The 21954-nt window shown below is 44.9% G+C and overlaps 1 protein-coding gene across 1 annotated transcript in view; it reads right to left on the bottom strand.

The window, feature by feature from the left end:
- Positions 1 to 20381, bottom strand: part of GUCA1C (guanylate cyclase activator 1C) — a 243505-nt gene extending 223124 nt beyond the window's left edge. Inside the window, exon 1 of the mRNA XM_075333828.1 lies at positions 20127 to 20381. Coding sequence (XP_075189943.1) covers positions 20127 to 20381 — 255 coding nt within the window. The remainder of the gene's footprint in view (positions 1 to 20126) is intronic.
- Positions 20382 to 21954: the final 1573 nt, after the last annotated feature.

The raw sequence follows: 21954 nt of genomic DNA, 5'->3' as shown, positions 1-21954 counted from the left end.
TATAACTAAGCCATTATACTAGCAAACACTGAGTGAACCTAGTGGCATCCTAAACGTGGCTATTGGACTTCTGTATAGTCCCACTAGTGCAAAGATATTTGCAGCACGTCTGCCTGCATTGCACACTCAAACTCATTGTTACTAAGCCATTATACTAGCAAACACTGAGTGAATCTAGTGGCATCCTAAACGTGGCTATTGGACTTCTGTATAGTCCCAGTAGTGCAAAGATATTTGCAGCCCGTCTGCCTGCATTGCACACTCCAACTCATTATAACTAAGCCATTATACTAGCAAACACTGAGTGAACCTAGTGGCATCCTAAACGTGGCTATTGGACTTCTGTATAGTCCCAGTAGTGCACAGATTTTTGCAGCACGTCTGCCTGCATTGCACACTCAAACTCATTATAACTAAGCCATTATACTAGCAAACACTGAGTGAACCTAGTGGCATCCTAAACGTGGCTATTGGACTTCTGTATAGTCCCAGTAGTGCAAAGATATTTGCAGCACATCTGCCTGCATTGCACACTCCAACTCATTATAACTAAGCCATTATACTAGCAAACACTGAGTGAACCTAGTGGCATCCTAAACGTGGCTATTGGACTTCTGTATAGTCCCACTAGTGCAAAGATATTTGCAGCACGTCTGCCTGCATTACACACTCAAACTCATTGTTACTAAGCCATTATACTAGCAAACACTGAGTGAATCTAGTGGCATCCTAAACGTGGCTATTGGACTTCTGTATAGTCCCAGTAGTGCAAAGATATTTGCAGCACGTCTGCCTGCATTACACACTCAAACTCATTGTTACTAAGCCATTATACTAGCAAACACTGAGTGAACCTAGTGGCATCCTAAACGTGGCTATTGGACTTCTGTATAGTCCCACTAGTGCAAAGTTATATGCAGCACGTCTGCCTGCATTACACACTCAAACTCATTGTTACTAAGCCATTATACTAGCAAACACTGAGTGAACTTAGTGGCATCCTAAACGTGGCTATTGGACTTTTGTATAGTCCCACTAGTGCACAGATATTGGCAGCATGTCTGCCTGCATTGCACACTCAAACTCATTGTTATTAAGCCATTATACTAGCAAACACTGAGTGAACCTAGTGGCATCCTAAACGTGGCTATTGGACTTCTGTATAGTCCCAGTAGTGCAAAGATATTTGCAGCACCTCTGCCTGCATTGCACACTCAAACTCATTGTTACTAAGCCATTATACTAGCAAACACTGAGTGAACTTAGTGGCATCCTAAACGTGGCTATTGGACTTCTGTATAGTCCCACTAGTGAACATATATTTGCAGCACGTCTGCCTGCATTGCACACTCAAACTCATTATAACTAAGCCATTATACTAGCAAACACTGAGTGAACCTAGTGGCATCCTAAACGTGGCTATTGGACTTCTGTATAGTCCCACTAGTGCAAAGATATTTGCAGCACGTCTGCCTGCATTGCACACTCAAACTCATTGTTACTAAGCCATTATACTAGCAAACACTGAGTGAATCTAGTGGCATCCTAAACGTGGCTATTGGACTTCTGTATAGTCCCAGTAGTGCAAAGATATTTGCAGCCCGTCTGCCTGCATTGCACACTCCAACTCATTATAACTAAGCCATTATACTAGCAAACACTGAGTGAACCTAGTGGCATCCTAAACGTGGCTATTGGACTTCTGTATAGTCCCAGTAGTGCACAGATTTTTGCAGCACGTCTGCCTGCATTGCACACTCAAACTCATTATAACTAAGCCATTATACTAGCAAACACTAAGTGAACCTAGTGGCATCCTAAACGTGGCTATTGGACTTCTGTATAGTCCCAGTAGTGCAAAGATATTTGCAGCACGTCTGCCTGCATTGCACACTCCAACTCATTATAACTAAGCCATTATACTAGCAAACACTGAGTGAACCTAGTGGCATCCTAAACGTGGCTATTGGACTTCTGTATAGTCCCAGTAGTGCAAAGATATTTGCAGCACCTCTGCCTGCATTGCACACTCCAACTCATTATAACTAAGCCATTATACTAGCAAACACTGAGTGAACCTAGTGGCATCCTAAAAGTGGCTATTGGACTTCTGTATAGTCCCACTAGTGCAAAGATATTTGCAGCACGTCTGCCTGCATTGCACACTCAAACTCATTGTTACTAAGCCATTATACTAGCAAGCACTGAGTGAACCTAGTGGCATCCTAAACGTGGCTATTGGACTTCTGTATAGTCCCACTAGTGCACAGATATTTGCAGCACGTCTGCCTGCATTGCACTCAAACTCATTATAACTAAGCCATTTTACTAGCAAACACTGAGTGAACCTAGTGGCATCCTAAACGTGGCTATTGGACTTCTGTATAGTACCACTAGTGCAAAGATATTTTCAGCACGTCTGCCTGCATTGCACACTCAAACTCATTGTTACTAAGCCATTATACTAGCAAACACTGAGTGAACCTAGTGGCATCCTAAACGTGGCTATTGGACTTCTGTATAGTCCCACTAGTGTAAAGTTATATGCAGCACGTCTGCCTGCATTACACACTCAAACTCATTGTTACTAAGCCATTATACTAGCAAACACTGAGTGAACTTAGTGGCATCCTAAACGTGGCTATTGGACTTCTGTATAGTCCCAGTAGTGCACAGATATTTGCAGCACGTCTGCCTGCATTGCACACTCAAACTCATTATAACTAAGCCATTATACTAGCAAACACTGAGTGAACTTAGTGGCATCCTAAACGTGGCTATTGGACTTTTGTATAGTCCCACTAGTGCACAGATATTGGCAGCATGTCTGCCTGCATTGCACACTCAAACTCATTGTTACTAAGCCATTATACTAGCAAACACTGAGTGAACCTAGTGGCATCCTAAACGTGGCTATTGGACTTCTGTATAGTCCCACTAGTGCACAGATATTTGCAGCACGTCTGCCTGCATTGCACACTCAAACTCATTATAACTAAGCCATTATACTAGCAAACACTGAGTGAACTTAGTGGCATCCTAAACGTGGCTATTGGACTTCTGTATAGTCCCAGTAGTGCAAAGATATTTGCAGCACCTCTGCCTGCATTGCACACTCAAACTCATTGTTACTAAGCCATTATACTAGCAAACACTGAGTGAACTTAGTGGCATCCTAAACGTGGCTATTGGACTTCTGTATAGTCCCACTAGTGAACATATATTTGCAGCACGTCTGCCTGCATTGCACACTCAAACTCATTATAACTAAGCCATTATACTAGCAAACACTGAGTGAACCTAGTGGCATCCTAAACGTGGCTATTGGACTTCTGTATAGTCCCACTAGTGCAAAGATATTTGCAGCACGTCTGCCTGCATTGCACACTCAAACTCATTGTTACTAAGCCATTATACTAGCAAACACTGAGTGAATCTAGTGGCATCCTAAACGTGGCTATTGGACTTCTGTATAGTCCCAGTAGTGCAAAGATATTTGCAGCCCGTCTGCCTGCATTGCACACTCCAACTCATTATAACTAAGCCATTATACTAGCAAACACTGAGTGAACCTAGTGGCATCCTAAACGTGGCTATTGGACTTCTGTATAGTCCCACTAGTGCACAGATATTTGCAGCACGTCTGCCTGCATTGCACTCAAACTCATTATAACTAAGCCATTTTACTAGCAAACACTGAGTGAACCTAGTGGCATCCTAAACGTGGCTATTGGACTTCTGTATAGTACCACTAGTGCAAAGATATTTGCAGCACGTCTGCCTGCATTGCACACTCAAACTCATTATAACTAAGCCATTATACTAGCAAACACTGAGTGAACTTAGTGGCATCCTAAACGTGGCTATTGGACTTCTGTATAGTCCCAGTAGTGCAAAGATATTTGCAGCACGTCTGCCTGCATTGCACACTCCAACTCATTATAACTAAGCCATTATACTAGCAAACACTGAGTGTACCTAGTGGCATCCTAAACGTGGCTATTGGACTTCTGTATAGTCCCACTAGTGCAAAGATATTTGCAGCACGTCTGCCTGCATTGCACACTCAAACTCATTTTAACTAAGCCATTATACTAGCAATTTATGCTGCCAGTTTAAGGGCCATAGTTGCATTGTCAGGGATATTTATTCTTTATTATTCTGCTGTTAATAAAGCTAGACCACCGCTGCAATCTACACCACCTCTCAATTTTTACTACCACATTTTCAGTGCACAATCTTGTCGCAATCAACATGAGTGGCAAAATGACAGATGCTGGTGGAAAGGGGAAAAGGCGTGGTGGAAAAGGAAAAAAAGGGTTTGTCCATGGGGAAGGTGGCAAAGCTCCATTATCATCTGCTGAAGATAGACCATCTACCAGCAAAAGTAAGATGTCTACTACTTACCGTGCACAATCCGATGTGCTCCCTTTTTTACGGACACGAACAACAGGAACAAAGGTAGATGTTGGCCAAAAAAGGAAAATGCTTGAATGGATCTCAAGTGGTCCAACAAGTGACCTCTCAGCCACTTCAAGTACCGCATCCAAAAAACACCAGTCCTCTGAGTTGTCATCCCAATCAAACTTGCTTTCTCCCAGCTCTGAAGTCTCCATCAGCCCTGCACAGTATGGTGGAACTGAGATGGCTGAGTCTGCAGACTTGTTCAGTCACACTATAGCCTGGGAATCAGAGGTCTGCTCCCAAGCTACAGTGAGTACAGACCAGGAAATGGTCTGCAGTGATGCCCAGAACCTTTGTGACTCTGATTCAGGCCGTGAGGACCAAGTTTCTGAGCATAATGTTGACCCTTTGTCACAAACTGTAACACCTGTGGTTATAGACAATGAGCAACATACTGATGACGATGAGACGCAGATACCAGATTGGGATGACAACTTAAATATTCGGTCAGGGCAAGAAGAGGCTCGGTCTGAGGGGGAGGGGAGTGCAAACACAACAATTGATGATGAAGTTCTAGATCCCACCTACTGTCAACCCCCAGTCAGGCACTCGAGGAGGTCAACAGAGGCGGTGGAGGAGGATGCAACTGACGACGAAGTTACCTTGCGCCTTCCTGGACAGAGTCGGAGCACTGGTAGCACGTCTACAACTGCATCATCAGCCACCACTCTTCCTCTGAGCACTAGTCGAGGGGGCTCAGCAGGTCGCATGCCCTCTAAGCCTTGCCTAGCCTGGTCCTTTTTTGACATAGAAAAAGATCGCCCAAATTATGTGATGTGTAAGATTTGTCGTGATTCTGTTAGTAGAGGTCAAAACCTCAGCAGTTTGACAACTTCTTCCATGAATCGTCACATGAAAAAATATCATAGGTCCCGGTGGGAAGCTCACCGTGCTGTAATGCGGCCTAGCAGAGCGAACCATCCACGGCCTGCCCCTTCCAGTGCATCCGCGCGCTCTTCATCTTCTAGGACTGTGGGGACAGCTGTCACACCTGGTTTTCCACGCACAACTTCCACCACTGTAACCGCAACAGGCAGTTTGCTTGGTAGGTCGTCAGTTGGTTTGGAAGGGTCAACAAGTGAGTGTGTACAGCTCTCTCAGACATCGATAGCACCAACGTTGGATGAAGGCAACATCATGTCTCCGCCTGCACTTTCCTCACAAACCTGCATTTTTCCAGGGACACCCTACTCAACACCGTCTACACACAGCAGCCAGATCTCTGTCCCTCAGATGTGGACAAACAAAAGGCCATTTCCTGCGACCCATGACAAAGCTAAGAGGTTGACTCTATCCCTCTGTAAGCTCTTGGCTACCGAAATGCTGCCTTTCCGCCTAGTGGACACACAGGATTTTAGAGACCTTATGTCTGTCGCTGTGTCCCAGTACCAGATGCCTAGTCGCCACTACTTCTCTAAGAAAGGTGTGCCCACGCTACACCAGCATATCGCACCCAACATCACCGCTTCCTTGAGAAACTCTGTGTGTCAACGGGTGCATTTCACCTCCGATACTTGGACCAGTAAGCATGGACAGGGACGTTACATGTCGCTGACTGGGCACTGGGTAACTATGGTGATAGATGGTGAAGGGTCTGCTGCACAAGTCTTGCCGTCCCCACGACTTGTGTGTCAATCCTCTGTCTGTCCAAGTTCCGCCCCTGCTTCTGCCTCCTCCACCTCATCTGGGTCCTCCACCTCCGCCCCAAGCCTGCCTGGTCAGGCCACCAGCGTTCTCACTGCGCAGAATGAATCACGCACCCCTCATTACTATGCTGGCAGCAGAGCGCAACGGCATCAGGCGGTCTTTAGCTTGACATGTCTTGGGAGGAAGAGTCACACAGCTGAGGAGTTGTGGTCAGCTCTTCGGTCCGAGTTTAATAAATGGTTGTCTCCACTCAACCTGCAGCCTGGTAAGGCCGTGTGCGACAATGCTGCAAACCTGGGTGCGGCCCTTCGCCTGGGCAAGGTGACACACGTGCCTTGTATGGCTCACGTGTTGAACCTTGTTGTCCAGCAATTTTTAACACACTATCCCGGCCTAGATGGCCTTCTGACCAGTGCACGAAAACTGTCTGCTCACTTCCGCCGTTCAACCGCCACAGCTGAGCGACTTGCATCGCTCCAGAAGTCTTTCGGCCTGCCGGTTCATCGCCTGAAATGCGATGTGGCGACACGCTGAAATTCGACTCTCCACATGTTACAGCGACTGTGGCAGCACCGCCGAGCCCTTGTGCAATATGTCATGACGTATAGCCTGGGCCAACGAGTTGCAGAGGTGGGGCAGATCACCCTGATGGAGTGGTCTCAGATCAAGGACCTATGCACCCTTCTGCACAGTTTCGACATGGCGACGAATATGTTTAGCGCTGACAATGCCATTATCAGCATGACAATTCCAGTCATTTACATGCTGAAGCACACGCTAAACACTATTCGGAGTCAGGGGGTGGGACAACAGGAAGGGGAGGAACTACAGGAGGATTCATATGCGCAAGGGACAACAACATCACCAAGGTCCAGACGTTCATCATCACCAACGCAGCAGGCATGGGACCATGGTGGACAGGGATCAACAAGGGCGCATAGTAGCAGGCGAAATGTTGAGGAAGGTGCAGGAGAACATGAAGAAATGGAGGACGAACTGTCCATGGACATGGAAGACTCAGCGGATGAGGGAGACCTTGATCAAATTTCAGTTGAAAGAGGTTGGGGGGAGATGTCAGAGGAAGAAAGAATGGGTAGCACCTCTATGCCAAAAACACAGCGTGGACTTGGTCCGCATAGCTGCGCAAGACACATGAGTGCCTTCTTGTTGCACTACCTCCAACATGACCCTCGTATTGTCAAAATTAGAAGTGATGATGACTACTGGATTGCCACACTATTAGATCCCCGGTACGAGTCCAAATTTTGTGACATAATTCCAGCCATAGAAAGGGACGCACGTATGCAGGAGTATCAGCAGAAGCTGTTACTCGATCTTAGCTCAGCTTTTCCACCAAACAACCGTGCAGGTGCAGGGAGTGAATCTCCCAGTTGTAACTTGACAAACATGGGACGGTCTCGTCATCTTCAACAGTCTACACGTACCAGTAGGACTGTATCTGGTGCTGGTAACAGCAATTTTATGGAATCTTTTCATAATTTTTTTAGACCCTCCTTTGCAAGGCCACCAGAGACAACAAGTCTGACACATTGTCAACGGCTGGAGAGGATGATACAGGAGTATCTCCAAATGAACATCGATGCCATGACTTTGCAAATGGAGCCTTGATCATTTTGGGCTTCAAATCTAGAAAAATGGCCAGAGCTCTCCAGTTACGCCTTGGAGATTTTGTCGTGTCCAGCTGCCAGCGTTGTCTCTGAACGTGTCTTCAGTGCTGCTGGGTGTGTGCTGACAGATAAGCGCACGCGTCTGTCCAGTGACAATGTGGACAGACTAACGTTCATCAAAATGAACAAGTCATGGATCCACCAGGAATTTACTACCCCTGTGTCATCCTGGGGAGAGAAAATGATTGTGGATTTGGAATGTGCTTGATGCAAATTTAGCTGTGAAGTGTACAACTAGGGCACAAGTGCTGCCACTGAATGGGTGGGTGTGTGTGGGGCACAATTTTTGGAAAAAAGGGAGACTCCGCTTGGAGTAACCCTTGCTTACATTGTTTTTAAAAGAAGCCAAGATGAACAAGTCATGGTTCAGCAAAGACTTTGCTACCTACCCCGGTGTCATCCTGGGGACGGTTAAGTATGGCGTATTTTTGAATGTGCTTGATGCAAATCTAGCTGTGAAGTGTACATCTGGGGCACAACTGCTGCCACTAAAGGAGTGGGTGTGTGTGGGGCACAATTTTTGGAAAAAAGGGAGACTCCGCTTGGAGTAACCCTTGCTTACATTGTTTTTAAAAGAAGCCAAGATGAACAAGTCATGGTTCAGCAAAGACTTTGCTACCTACCCCGGTGTCATCCTGGGGACGGTTAAGTATGGCGTATTTTTGAATGCGCTTGATGCAAATCTAGCTGTGAAGTGTACAACTGGGGCACAACTGCTGCCACTGAAGGGGTGGGTGTGTGTGGGGCCCAATTTTTGGAAAAAAGGGAGACTCCGCTTGGAGTAACCCTTGCTTACATTGTTTTTAAAAGAAGCCAAGATGAACAAGTCATGGTTCAGCAAAGACTTTGCTACCTACCCCGGTGTCATCCTGGGGACGGTTAAGTATGGCGTATTTTTGAATGCGCTTGATGCAAATCTAGCTGTGAAGTGTACAACTGGGGCACAAGTGCTGCCACTGAAGGGGTGGCTGTGTGGCCCAATTTTTGGAAAAAAGGGAGACTGCGCTTGGAGTCACCTTGCGGTGTTTTACATGATTTTAGAAGGGCATGCCATGCCTATATCTGTGTCTCGTCCTCTTTTTCCTCGTAACACTGTTTTGTTTTCACATGAGAATTTGTCCTTGTCACTTTCCCATGTGTTTGTGTTGTGTTGTGAGTTGTTTGTCACCTTTTGGACACCTTTGAGGGTGTTTTCTAGGTGTTTTTATGTGTTTGTGATTGCCTGCCATTGTTTCCTATGCAGTTCGAGTTCGGTTCGTCGAACGTTCGACGAACCGAACTCAAACGGGAGCTCCGTTCGGCGAACCAACCTCGAGCCGAACCGCGACCGGTTCGCTCATCTCTACTCATTAGCGGATGCCATGTCGGGTTTGAAGACTCCCTGAGGTGCCTAAATAATGGAGCTCCCCCATAAGTGACCCCATTTTGGAAACTAGAGCCCTCAAATATTTTTTCTAGATGTTTGATGTGCACTTTGAACCCCTGGGGGCTTCACAGAAGTTTATAACGTTGAGCCGTGAAAAGAAAAAAAATTTTTTTTACCACAAAACTGTTGCTTCAACCAGGTAGCTTTTTTTATCACAAGGGTATCAGGAAAAAATGCACCATAAAATGTATTGTGCATTTTCTCCTGAATACGCAGATACCCCATATGTGGTGGAAATCAAATGTTTGGGCACACTGCAGGACTCGGAAGGCAAGGAGCGCCATTTCACAGCAAAATTGGTTGGAATTATTAGCGGACGCCATGTTGCGTTTGGAGACCCCCCTGAAGTGCCTAAACAATGGAGCTCCCCCACAATTGACCCCATTTTGGAAACTAGACCCCTCATGGAATTTATCTAGCTGTTTAGTGAGCACTTTGAACCCCTGGAGGTTTCACAAACGTTTGTAATGTTCAGCCGTGAAAATATTTTATTCTTTTTTTTACCACAAAATTGTTTTTCAAACAGGTAGCTTTTTTTTCACAAGGGTATCAGGAAAAAATGCACCATAAAATGTATTGTGCAATTTCTCCTGAGTACACAGGTACCTCATATGTGGTGGAAATCAATTGTTTGGTCGCACGGCGGGGCTCAGAAGAGAAGGAGAGCCATTTCACAGTAAAATTGATTGGAATTATTAGCAGACGCCATGTTGCATTTGGAGACCCCCTGAGGTGCCTAAACAATGGAGCTCCCCCACATGTGATCCCATTTTGGAAACTAGACCCCCCCCATACAAAAAAATTAGTTTGGCGAAATAAAAAATACAGACATCAGTAAAAAAAAAAAAAAAAAAAAATGAATAAGAAAAAAAAAATATGAGCGCCTGCCACTAAGACCAGTGCCAAACGTGAGAGCAATGCACGAGTCTCGCATCGCATCATCCACTCCAGTCTGGAAGCGAGCAACTGCGCTGGATAATGCGATGCGAGAGGGCGGGGCGGCAGATGAGAAAGGGCGCAGCGGATGGAAGATGGGAAAGTGCGCAGCGGATGGAGGAGCGGCAGAGGATGGGAAAGGGCGCAGCGGATGGGAGATGGGAAAGGGCGCAGCGGATGGAGGAGTGGCAGAGGATGGGAAAGGGCGCAGCGGATAGAAGATGGGAAAGGGCGCAGCGGATGAAGGAGCGGCAGAGGATGGGAAAGGGCGCAGCGGATGGAAGATGGGAATGGGCGCAGCGGATGGAGGAGCGGCAGAGGATGGGAAAGGGCGCAGCGGATGGAGGAGCGGCAGAGAATGGGAAAGGGCGCAGCGGATGGAAGATGGGAAAGGGCGCAGCGGATGAAGGAGCGGCAGAGGATAGGAAAGGGTGCAGCGGATGGAGGAGCGGCAGAGGATAGGAAAGGGCGCAGCGGATGGAAGATGGGAAAAGGCGCAGCGGATGGAGGAGCGGCAGAGGATGGGAAAGGGCGCAGCGGATGGATGATGGGAAATGGCGCAGCGGATGGAGGAGCGGCAGAGGATGGGAAAGGGCGCAGCGGATGGAAGATGGGAAAGGGCGCAGTGGATGGAGGAGCGGCAGAGCATGGGAAAGGGCGCAGCGGATGGATGATGGGAAATGGCGCAGCGGATGGAGGAGCGGCGGAGGATGGGGGGAGGGAGGTGATCAGAGACAGCGGCGGGGCTGGCGCTGGCGGGCGGGGTGATCGGAGACAGCGGCGGGGCTGGCGGTGGTGGGCGGGGCGATCGGAGACAGCGGCGGGGCAATCGGAGACAGTGGCGGGGCTGGCGGTGGCGGGTGGGGCGATAGGAGACAGCGGCGGGGCTGGCAGGGCGATCGGGGACAGGGGCGGGCGGCGGGGGCAGCAACTTACCGATGGGCACCCGCAGAGACCACTCTCCTCGGCTTTCAGGGACGGACACAGGTCACCGGCACCAGATCCACGGTAATTGGAGAGATCGGTCACAAGACCGGTCTCTCCAATCAGAGCTGGGGGCGGGTGAAGCACCGATCACCCAGCTCCAGCCAATGGCCAGTGCTACAGCAGCACTGATCAGAGCTGGATTTCAATGTTCCAGCCATTTTCAATGGCTGGAACATTACAGTGACTGTAATTGGCTGAGCGGCGTTCGTCAGCCAATCACAGCCTCTGTAGGTTCGGCACCACCCCTCCTGAGGTCAGGCAGAGGTCCCCTCCTTCCCGAATCTACAGTTTAATTAAACAAATTTCACTCCCCGGGGCTCCGGGACCCCGATTTCGCCATGACGTACTGGGTACGTCATGGGTCGTTTAGCACCATGTCACCATGATGTACCCAGTACGTCAAAGGTCGTTAAGGGGTTAAGGCATTTTTATTTCTTTCTGCAAAATCAAAAGTTTACATACACTAAAAGTACTATGCCTTTAAACAATATGGAACAGCCCAAATTATGATGTCATGTCTTTGGTTTATTATCAACATCTGAATTAATTAGAGACACACCTGTGGAAGTATTTTAAAGCACACCTGAAATACACTGCTTCTTTGTGCAGCATCATGAGAAAGTCAAAAGAAATCAGCCAAGATCTCAGGAAAAGAATTGTGGACTTACACAAGTCTGGTTCATCCTTGGGTGAAATTTCCAGATACCTGAAGGTGCCTCATTCATCTCAACAAACAATTATATGCAAGTACAAATAAGATGGGAATGTGCAGAGAAAAAACTGCTAAGGAATGAGACGGGTACTGTGTACCAGAGATGTACATGCTTTGGTCACACATCTGCATATCAACCCAAGAACAAAAGCAAAAGACCTTGTGAAGATGCTGGTAGACGTTGGTAAGATTGTGCCATTATCCACAGTGAAATGAGTACTGTATCAACATGGGCTTAAGGGCCACTCTGCCAGGAAAAAGCCATTACTCCAAAAGAAACATGAAAAAAAGACAGATTAATGTTTGAAAATGGACACAGGAACAAAGATTTTAATTTTTGGAGACATGTCCTGAAGTCTGATGAAATTGAAATTCAACTGTTTGGCCATAATGACCATCGTTACATTTGGAGGAAAAAGGGAAAAGCTTATGGGGGTGGCAGTATCATGTTATGGGCTTGTTTTGCTGCAGGAGAAACTGGTGAACTTCACAGCATAGATGACATCATGAGGAAAGAAGATTATGTGGCAATACTGAAGCAATCTAAATATATCAGTCAGGAACTAAAAGTTTGGTGGAAATGGGTCTTCCAAATGGAACATGACCCAAAGCATAATGCCAAACTGGTTACAAAATGGCTTAAGGATAACAAAGTCAATGTTTTGGAGTGGCCATCACAAAGCCCTGATCTGAATCCTATTGAAAATTTATGGGCAAAGCTGAAAAAGCAGGTTTGAGCAAGGAGACCAATAAACATGGCTCTGTTACACCAGTTCTTACAGGAAGAATGGGCCCAAATTCCTACCAACTATTGTGAGAAGCTTATGGAAGAATATCCATACCATTTGACCCAAGTCATACAGTTTAAGGGCAACAGTACCAAATACTAATGAAATGTATGTAAATTTGTGACTTTGCAGAAAGTAATACAACTGCTTAAAACATTTTCTCTCATTATTCTGGCATTTGGTAATCCTAATTGACCTAAAACGGGAAAGGTTTATTCACTTCATGTCAGATACTGAGAAAAGCATGAATATGTGTCTTTTAAGATAGTGTATGTAAACTTCTGGTTTCAACTGTACAAGTTCTTCTGAAATAAAATGTACACTTGTCTGTAGAGATTTTTGAGCACCAACTGTCATCACTTATCTCAGTAATTTCAAAATCTTTATTCACTGAAGACATTTTTGGAGAATTTGAAAAATGAATGATCACTCACGGAGGAGAAGGAAGCAGATTTCTCTGACAAGATAATTTACAAAGATTCTTATTTTCACTCGTATTATTGATTTATTTAAAAAAAATTAAATAAATTGAATAACATACCAACAGTTGCTGCTAAAGGTAGCACAATGGAGTATTAAGGCCCTGTGCGCACTGAAAGGCCCTGTGCGCAGGCACTGAAAGCAGGGCCGGCGTCAGCACGCGGCATACCTGGGCAAATGCCGGGGCCCTGGAGAGCCGGGGGGGCCCACTCGGCCTCGTCAGTTCTGGTGCCCCTTGGCCGGGGCCCCCTCGCCTTAGTTCTGCTGCCCCCGGGCCGAGTTCCGCAGTCCTCGGCAGGAATCTGCAGCGCCGTCCCTTTAAGGCGCGCAGACTTCCTGGTTTGAACTTCATCTGTGGGCGGAGCTACCGACCGGCCTGCTCAGTCCCACAGATGAAGGAGTTGCAGTGCCAGCCAGCGACCCCCAGCACAGCTCTTCTCTCCGGCGCTGTGTGGGCCCCCTCTCCGGCGCTGTGTGGGCCCCCTCTCCGGCGCTGTGTGGGCCCCCTCTCCGGCGCTGTGTGGGCCCCCTCTCCACCGTGACCTGAGAGGTATGTGCCCTCCCCGCCCCCGATTTATGGGCCCTGGGGAGCTGTATGGATTTCTCCCCCCTTAGGTGTATGCCCTGCCCCCCGGTGCTGTATGTGCTGGCCCCTGGAGCTGTGTGTGTGGGCCCCACAGAGCTACGTGTGTGTCTGTATGTATGTAGCAGAGCTATGTGTGTATGTGTGTAGCAGAGCTATGTGTGTATGTATGTAGCAGAGCTATATGTGTATGTATGTAGCAGATTCATGTATGTATGAAGCAGAGCTATGTATGTAGCAGAGCTATGTGTGTATGTATGTAGCAGAGCTGTGTATGTATGTAGCAGAGCTATGTGTGTATGTATGTAGCAGAGCTGTGTATGTATGTAGCAGAGCTATGTGTGTATGTATGTAGCAGATTCATGTATGTATGTAGCAGAGCTATGTATGTAGCAGAGCTATGTATGTAGCAGAGCTATGTGTGTGTGTATGTATGTAGCAGAGCTATGTGTGTATGTATGTAGCAGAGCTATGTGTGTATGTATGTAGCAGATTCATGTATGTATGTAGCAGAGCTATGTGTATGTATGTGTGTAGCAGAGCTATGTGTGTATGTATGCAGCAGAGCTATGTGTGCATGTATGTAGCAGAGCTATGTGTGTATGTATGTAGCAGATTCATGTATGTATGTAGCAGAGCTATGTGTGTATGTATGTAGCAGAGCTATGTGTGTATGTATGTAGCAGAGCTATGTGTGTATGTATGTAGCAGAGCTATGTGTGTATGTATGTAGCAGAGCTATGTGTGTATGTATGTAGCAGATTCATGTATGTATGTAGCAGAGCTATATGTATGTATGTAGCAGAGCTATGTATGTAGCAGAGCTATGTATGTAGCAGAGCTATGTGTGTATGTATGTAGCAGAGCTATGTGTGTATGTATGTAGCAGATTCATGTATGTATGTAGCAGAGCTATGTGTATGTATGTGTGTAGCAGAGCTATGTGTGTATGTATGCAGCAGAGCTATGTGTGTATGTATGTAGCAGAGCTATGTGTGTATGTATGTAGCAGAGCTGTGTGTATGTATGTAGCAGAGCTATGTGTGTATGTATGTAGCAGAGCTATGTGTGTATGTATGTAGCAGAGCTATGTGTGTATGTATGTAGCAGAGCTATGTGTGTATGTATCCAGCAGAGCTGTGTATGTATGTAGCAGAGCTATGTGTGTATGTATCCAGCAGAGCTGTGTGTGTATGTAGCAGAGCTATGTGTGTATGTATGTAGCAGAGCTATGTGTGTATGTATCCAGCAGAGCTGTGTGTGTATGTAGCAGAGCTATGAGTGTATGTAGCAGAGCTATGTGTGTATGTATGTAGCAGAGCTATGTGTGTATGTATGTAGCAGAGCTATGTGTGTATGTATCCAGCAGAGCTGTGTGTGTCTGTATGTATGTATCTAGCAGAGTTGTGTTGTGTGTGTCTGTATGCATGTATGATGTGTATCTATGTATGTCAGTGTATATGACTGTATAGATATGTCAGTTCTATACGTATTTTTGTGAGTTTGTCTTTAAATATGTATATGTATGTGTACGTATGTGTGTGTCTGCGTGTGGATGGGGCCCACCGGGACTCTTCCGCCCAGGGCCCACAAAAACCTGGAGCCGGCCCTGACTGAAAGATTACCGCACCCGCGGAAAAAAAAGCAAAAAACCACACCGAAATCCGCATGCGCTTTATTGCGTTTTGGTGTGGTTTTGGTGCGGTTTCGGTGCGTTTTTTCCATGGGTTGGTACATGTGTTTTAATGCAATAAAGCACTTTGAAAGAAAAAAAAAAAAAAAGGTCATGTTTTTCTTCTGATATAGATAGATAGAGAAATAGATTGGTAATGGATACATACAGTTAGGTCCAGAAATATTTGGACAGTGACACAAGTTTTGTTATTTTAGCTGTTTACAAAAACATGTTCAGAAATACAATCATATATATAATATGGGCTGAAAGTGCACACTCCCAGCTGCAATATGAGAGTTTTCACATCCAAATCGGAGAAAGGGTTTAGGAATCATAGCTCTGTAATGCATAGCCTCCTCTTTTTCAAGGGACCAAAAGTAATTGGACAAGGGACTCTAAGGGCTGCAATTAACTCTGAAGGCGTCTCCCTCGTTAACCTGTAATCAATGAAGTAGTTAAAAGGTCTGGGGTTGATTACAGGTGTGTGGTTTTGCATTTGGAAGCTGTTGCTGTGACCAGACAACATGCGGTCTAAGGAACTCTCAATTGAGGTGAAGCAGAACATCCTGAGGCTGAAAAAAAAGAAAAAATCCATCAGAGAGATAGCAGACATGCTTGGAGTAGCAAAATCAACAGTCGGGTACATTCTGAGAAAAAAGGAATTGACTGGTGAGCTTGGGAACTCAAAAAGGCCTGGGCGTCCACGGATGACAACAGTGGTGGATGATCGCCGCATACTTTCTTTGGTGAAGAAGAACCCATTCACAACATCAACTGAAGTCCAGAACACTCTCAGTGAAGTAGGTGTATCTGTCTCTAAGTCAACAGTAAAGAGAAAACTCCATGAAAGTAAATACAAAGGGTTCACATCTAGATGCAAACCATTCATCAATTCCAAAAATAGACAGGCCAGAGTTAAATTTGCTGAAAAACACCTCATGAAGCCAGCTCAGTTCTGGAAAAGTATTCTATGGACAGATGAGACCAAGATCAACCTGTACCAGAATGATGGGAAGAAAAAAGTTTAGAGAAGAAAGGGAACGGCACATGATCCAAGGCACACCACATCCTCTGTAAAACATGGTGGAGGCAACGTGATGGCATGGGCGTGCATGGCTTTCAATGGCACTGGGTCACTTGTGTTTATTGATGACATAACAGCAGACAAGAGTAGCCGGATGAATTCTGAAGTGTACCGGGATATACTTTCAGCCCAGATTCAGCCAAATGCCGCAAAGTTGATCGGACGGCGCTTCATAGTACAGATGGACAATGACCCCAAGCATACAGCCAAAGCTACCCAGGAGTTCATGAGTGCAAAAAAGTGGAACATTCTGCAATGGCCAAGTCAATCACCAGATCTTAACCCAATTGAGCATGCATTTCACTTGCTCAAATCCAGACTTAAGACGGAAAGACCCACAAACAAGGAAGACCTGAAGGCTGCGGCTGTAAAGGCCTGGCAAAGCATTAAGAAGGAGGAAACCCAGCGTTTGGTGATGTCCATGGGTTCCAGACTTAAGGCAGTGATTGCCTCCAAAGGATTCGCAACAAAATATTGAAAATAAAATTTTTTTTTTTGGATTTGGTTTATTTGTCCAATTACTTTTGACCTCCTAAAATGTGGAGTGTTTGTAAAGAAATGTGTACAATTCCTACAATTTCTATCAGATATTTTTGTTCAAACCTTCAAATTAAATGTTACAATCTGCACTTGAATTCTGTTGTAGAGGTTTCATTTCAAATCCAATGTGGTGGCATGCAGAGCCCATCTCGCGAAAATTGTGTCAGTGTCCAAATATTTCTGGACCTAACTGTAGATAGATAGAGGGATAGATAGATAGATAGATAGATAGAGGGATAGATAGATGATAGATAGATGGATAGATAGGTAGATAGATAATAGATAGATAGAAGGATAGATAGATAGATAGAGGGATAGATAGATAGATAGAGGGATAGATAGATAGAGGGATAGATAGATGGATAGATAGGTAGATAGATAATAGATAGATAGAAGGATAGATAGATAGAGGGATAGATAGAGGGATAGATAGATAGATAGAAGGATAGATAGATAGATAGCAGGATAGATAGATAGATAGATAGAAGGATAGAGAGGTGGATAGATAATCAATAGATTGATCTGTCCTCTATCAATCAATAAATAGAGTCCCTGTGAGGACACTGCAGTTCTCTCAGTCGGTAGTGTGTTCACATCACCGACCGTGAGAAATGACCTGTGGTTACCTCTGCAGGCTCGTTACGAGGCTGCATTCTGTACAGTGTGACAGTCGCGGCTGGATGCAAGCGTTGTGGGATCTCGGTGGATTACACCGGAGCTGTGTGTTGGGGGGGTTAATAAAGGGGGTGAAAGAGTGGGCTTTTATTTAAAATAAAGGATTTTTCGGTGTGTGTGTTTATTCACTTTACTTACGGGTTAATCATGTAAGCGGTCTCATAGACGCTGCCATGATTAAGCCTGGACTTAAATGGCAGCGATGCGCTGCCATTTAACTCCTTACTACCTGGATTGCCACCGCATTACGCCAATCTGGAAGAGCCGGGGACACTCTGTGACTGTCGCATAATGGATGCAACAGTCCCGGGGCAGCTGCGGGCTGATATTCTTGGCTGTGGGAGGGGTGGCATTAACCCTGGCCCTTTCCCTCCCCAGTCTGAGAATACCGGGCCGCCGCTGTGTGTTTACCTCGGCTGGACGGTAAAAATACAGCGAAGCCCGTGTTTTTTTTTTATATATGTACGTTTGATTTCTATGTGTATTATATATGTCTGTGTGTGAGTGCGATATGTGTGTGTTCTATGTCTGTGTCTGATATGTGTGTGTTTACTCTCTTTGTCTTCCTGTCATAATGACATCACTTCCCTGCATAACGCAGGCAGTGATGAACATTATGTCCCGAAACCGCAAAATACCGAAGGGAATAACGCAGGAAAACGCAATGAACCGCACAGAATTTGCTACTTGCACTATTCCCTGCAGGATTTCACAATTACATTACAGTCAATGGAGTGAAATCCCGCAGCTACCCACGGAAAAAAAGTGACATGGAATTGTTTTTGCTGCAGCTGTCAAAATTCGCATAGTGCGCACAGCATTGTTTTTCCCCATAGGATTTGCTGGTGATTCACTGCAGAGATGTTATGAACTGCAGTGAAACATGTAGCAAAACCGCAGGAAATCCACGGCAAAAACCAGCAAGTGCGCACAGGGCCAAGAGGTTTTCCATTACTGTACAATCCATCTTTAATATGTCCTTTGAGCTGACAATAATAAAATTAAATGTAAATATTGTGCTGGTGTGGCCCCAATCTTTTGTAATCAGTCTTCTGTCCCTAGTTGGTCTACTGAGATCAAATTCTGGCAGGGTTTCTCGTGATCACTGCAGTCAATCAGCATTCCTGGACTACTGATTGGTTGCAGTGATCACTTGTGGTCTCCACCAGATGTTGATCCCATTTTACTGTCATGGGACACAGTAATGTCTGGAGAAAAGCGGCACCAGAAGGTGACAGAGTAAGTGATTTTTTTTTTCTCACCTCCCTGGGCCATTTAATACAGGATTGTCCAATAGTGGACAACCCCTTTTAAGTTTTAAAATTACTTTTTCAATTGTGTAGTATTGATGTTCGCTAAATTATTTTTTTTTTTTCATTAAATTCTATGATAATTTAATGAGGTTATCCACTACTTTTACATTCTTGGCATATCCTTAAAATAGGTCATAAACATCCGAACCTGCTGGTCAGCTTTTTACGGTGCTGGTGGTGGCAGCAAGCAAGTTCCATCAATTCAATCAATAGGAGGTTAATGTGCAGTACCCGGCTGTGACCGGTATCAGAAGACAGGGGATCTCCAGAACTCAGCATTTCGGGATGCCTGTTCCCACCACCGACACCTACAACAGCCTATCAGCTGGGTGCCAGACATTGATGACATATCCTAAGGATAAGCCAAGAATGTAAAAATAGTGGTCAAGATCATCAAAGATAAAATAACACATTTATTATGAATTTTAGAAAATTTTGAGGTATGTTATATTAGCAGCACTGATGTAAAGCCATAAATATAAGCACTGACAATTATTTCAGTCTGTTTGCTCCATGAATTTTATCCAACAGATTAACCACTTTGATCAAATAAATTTACCTGCGAATGTGATCTTTCCTTTTATTTTGTTAGAGGAAAATGAATCAAGAATTAATGTGGTGCATTGCCTCTGCCTCGTTATAGATCATGCTGTAAAAATTATGACAAAAGGGCATCAGATGCAAATACTTATTTGGTTCTTGATATAACCAAACCTACTGGCACATGGTGGGTCTAACCACAATATGGACGATATTTCATTGTATTAGTAATAAGATGTCAAACAGCTTGTTTAATTACGTGTATTTGAAAGCATCAACTGTGGAAAAGCTTAAAGCTTATGACCCAATGTTACATTATTTGAACTAAGAACTTAACTTTTGTACATAAATATTCATCATAATCTTAAAATATCCAAAAATCATTATATTGCAAATAAAGATAATTATGAGACCTTGTTTTTTTTCTTCTTTTTAGCTGTATGAGTATTTTATTTCACTATAACTTGTATAATAAAATTTCAAATGAGCCATAACGCTACATCAGAATGGCCGCATTAGATCACGCTTCAATTCCTTCAACCGCCAGATAATGCACAGATGTAAATGTAGTCAATATTAAACACTTACCTTGTTCATATCAAAAGTGCTGAAGACTTGCTCAATGTATCTGTTTGCTTCTGGATTCATGCCCTGTAGGCCAAGTAATCCTTTAAACTCATGCAAGCTCAGTTGGCCAGATGGACACTCTCTCATAAATTTTCCGTACCAGTGATGTATCTCCATAGCATTAATATCATCTGCAGTTGAGCTAGTTGCACCCATTTTGCTTATTTGAGGCAATGCTGTGCTTGGCATTCCACATACAAGGCTCCACAGATTCATCCACTTGTCCCAATGTTTCCCAAACGCGCTCATATCACAGTAAAGATCTGTTTAAACCTCTTAAAGCTTGTTACCGAAATAGATTAGAAGCATAAAAATAGAAACATGGTAAGATTAAGTGTATTGTCAATTGGTTCACTATGAAGGAAGATCAGCCTTCCTAATAGTGCTTATTTTTGGAATTAAACAGAAAGTCCAAAACATGTTTAACCCCTTCCCAATGAAATCAGGTTTGGTGTTTATACCGAACCACTTCTTAATTGTTGCGTTCCAGGAACTACAACTTTTTTATTTTACTTAGTTTTCTGAAATTATTGTTTTTGGTTTTTTTTTTAACAAAGAGTTGCATTTATCAGTGACATCACTCTGAGGTCCACGTATTAAATACTTTTACCAACTACCATACCGTAATTCTAATATCGCCACTTGGACACATTTTCTATCCACATTTCTTTAGTTTTTCCTAAAGCACAGTTTGTAAGGTCCATCCATTTCTGACATTATTTACTTGATCATTGATAGGTTCGTGTCCCACTTGGTGTTTCCAAACAATAAAATTCCCAATTTTTCATGTTTTATTTTTCTTTTTTTCTTCTATCATTCTCTTTTTTGCCTACAATCTAATAAAATATAATCAAAATAAAAAATGTATTTTTATATATGCATCAGACTACCGTATATGCCCCTTTCACCTTTTGAACCCTGACTCTTTGTCATGTGTCTTGTTTTGGCTCCTTTTTTTGAACAACCGGCAGTTTAGTTATGGACTGTGTTACTAACGTCTGTCATTTTGGTGGATTTCCTGATGAAGAAGTGGGGTTTACAGTGTTCCTAAGCGACTTTTTATTAGCATTTTTAAATTTATGCTATTCATCATGCTGCAAAAACTTTATTCCTTAAGGCGATCCAAAATGTGTTAGGCTCCTTTCAGATTGCGTTTTTCCCTACGTCCACAGGTCCCGTCGGAGCATCCGTCCGAACCGCCCCAACCATTTTTCCACTACGTTCGGGTGTCTGTCTGCAGAAAACGTATATGTGCAAAAATGGCACAAAACAGAGCACACGCTAAAGCGGGCTTTACACACTGCGATATCGGTCCCGATATCGCTAGTGTGGGTACCCGCCCCCATCTGTTGCATGACACGGGCAAATCGCTTCCTGTGGCGCACAACATCGCCCAGACCCATCACACATACTTACCTGCCCGGCGACGTCGCTGCCACCGGCGAACCGCCTCTTTTCTAAAGGGGCAGTCCGTGCGGCGTCACAGCGGCGCCACTGAGCGGCCACCCAATAGAAGCGGAGGGGCGGAGATGAGCGGGACGTAACATCCCGCCCACCTCCTTCCTTCCGCATTGTGGCCGGGAGGCAGGTAAGGAGAGCTTCCTCATTCCTGCGGTGTCACACGGATCGATGTGTGCTGCCGCAGGAACGAGGAACATCTTCGTTACTGCTGCAGCAACGATTTTTGAGAATGGACCCCCATGTCACCGATGAGCGATTTTGCACGTTTTTGCAACGATGCAAAATCGCTCATCGGTGTCACACGCAACGGCATCGCTAATGCGGCCGG

Source organism: Anomaloglossus baeobatrachus, chromosome 2, assembly GCF_048569485.1.
Source record: "Anomaloglossus baeobatrachus isolate aAnoBae1 chromosome 2, aAnoBae1.hap1, whole genome shotgun sequence".
In the NCBI taxonomy this organism is placed as follows: Eukaryota; Metazoa; Chordata; class Amphibia; order Anura; family Aromobatidae; genus Anomaloglossus; species Anomaloglossus baeobatrachus.
This window is presented reverse-complemented; position numbering and strand designations above follow the sequence as displayed.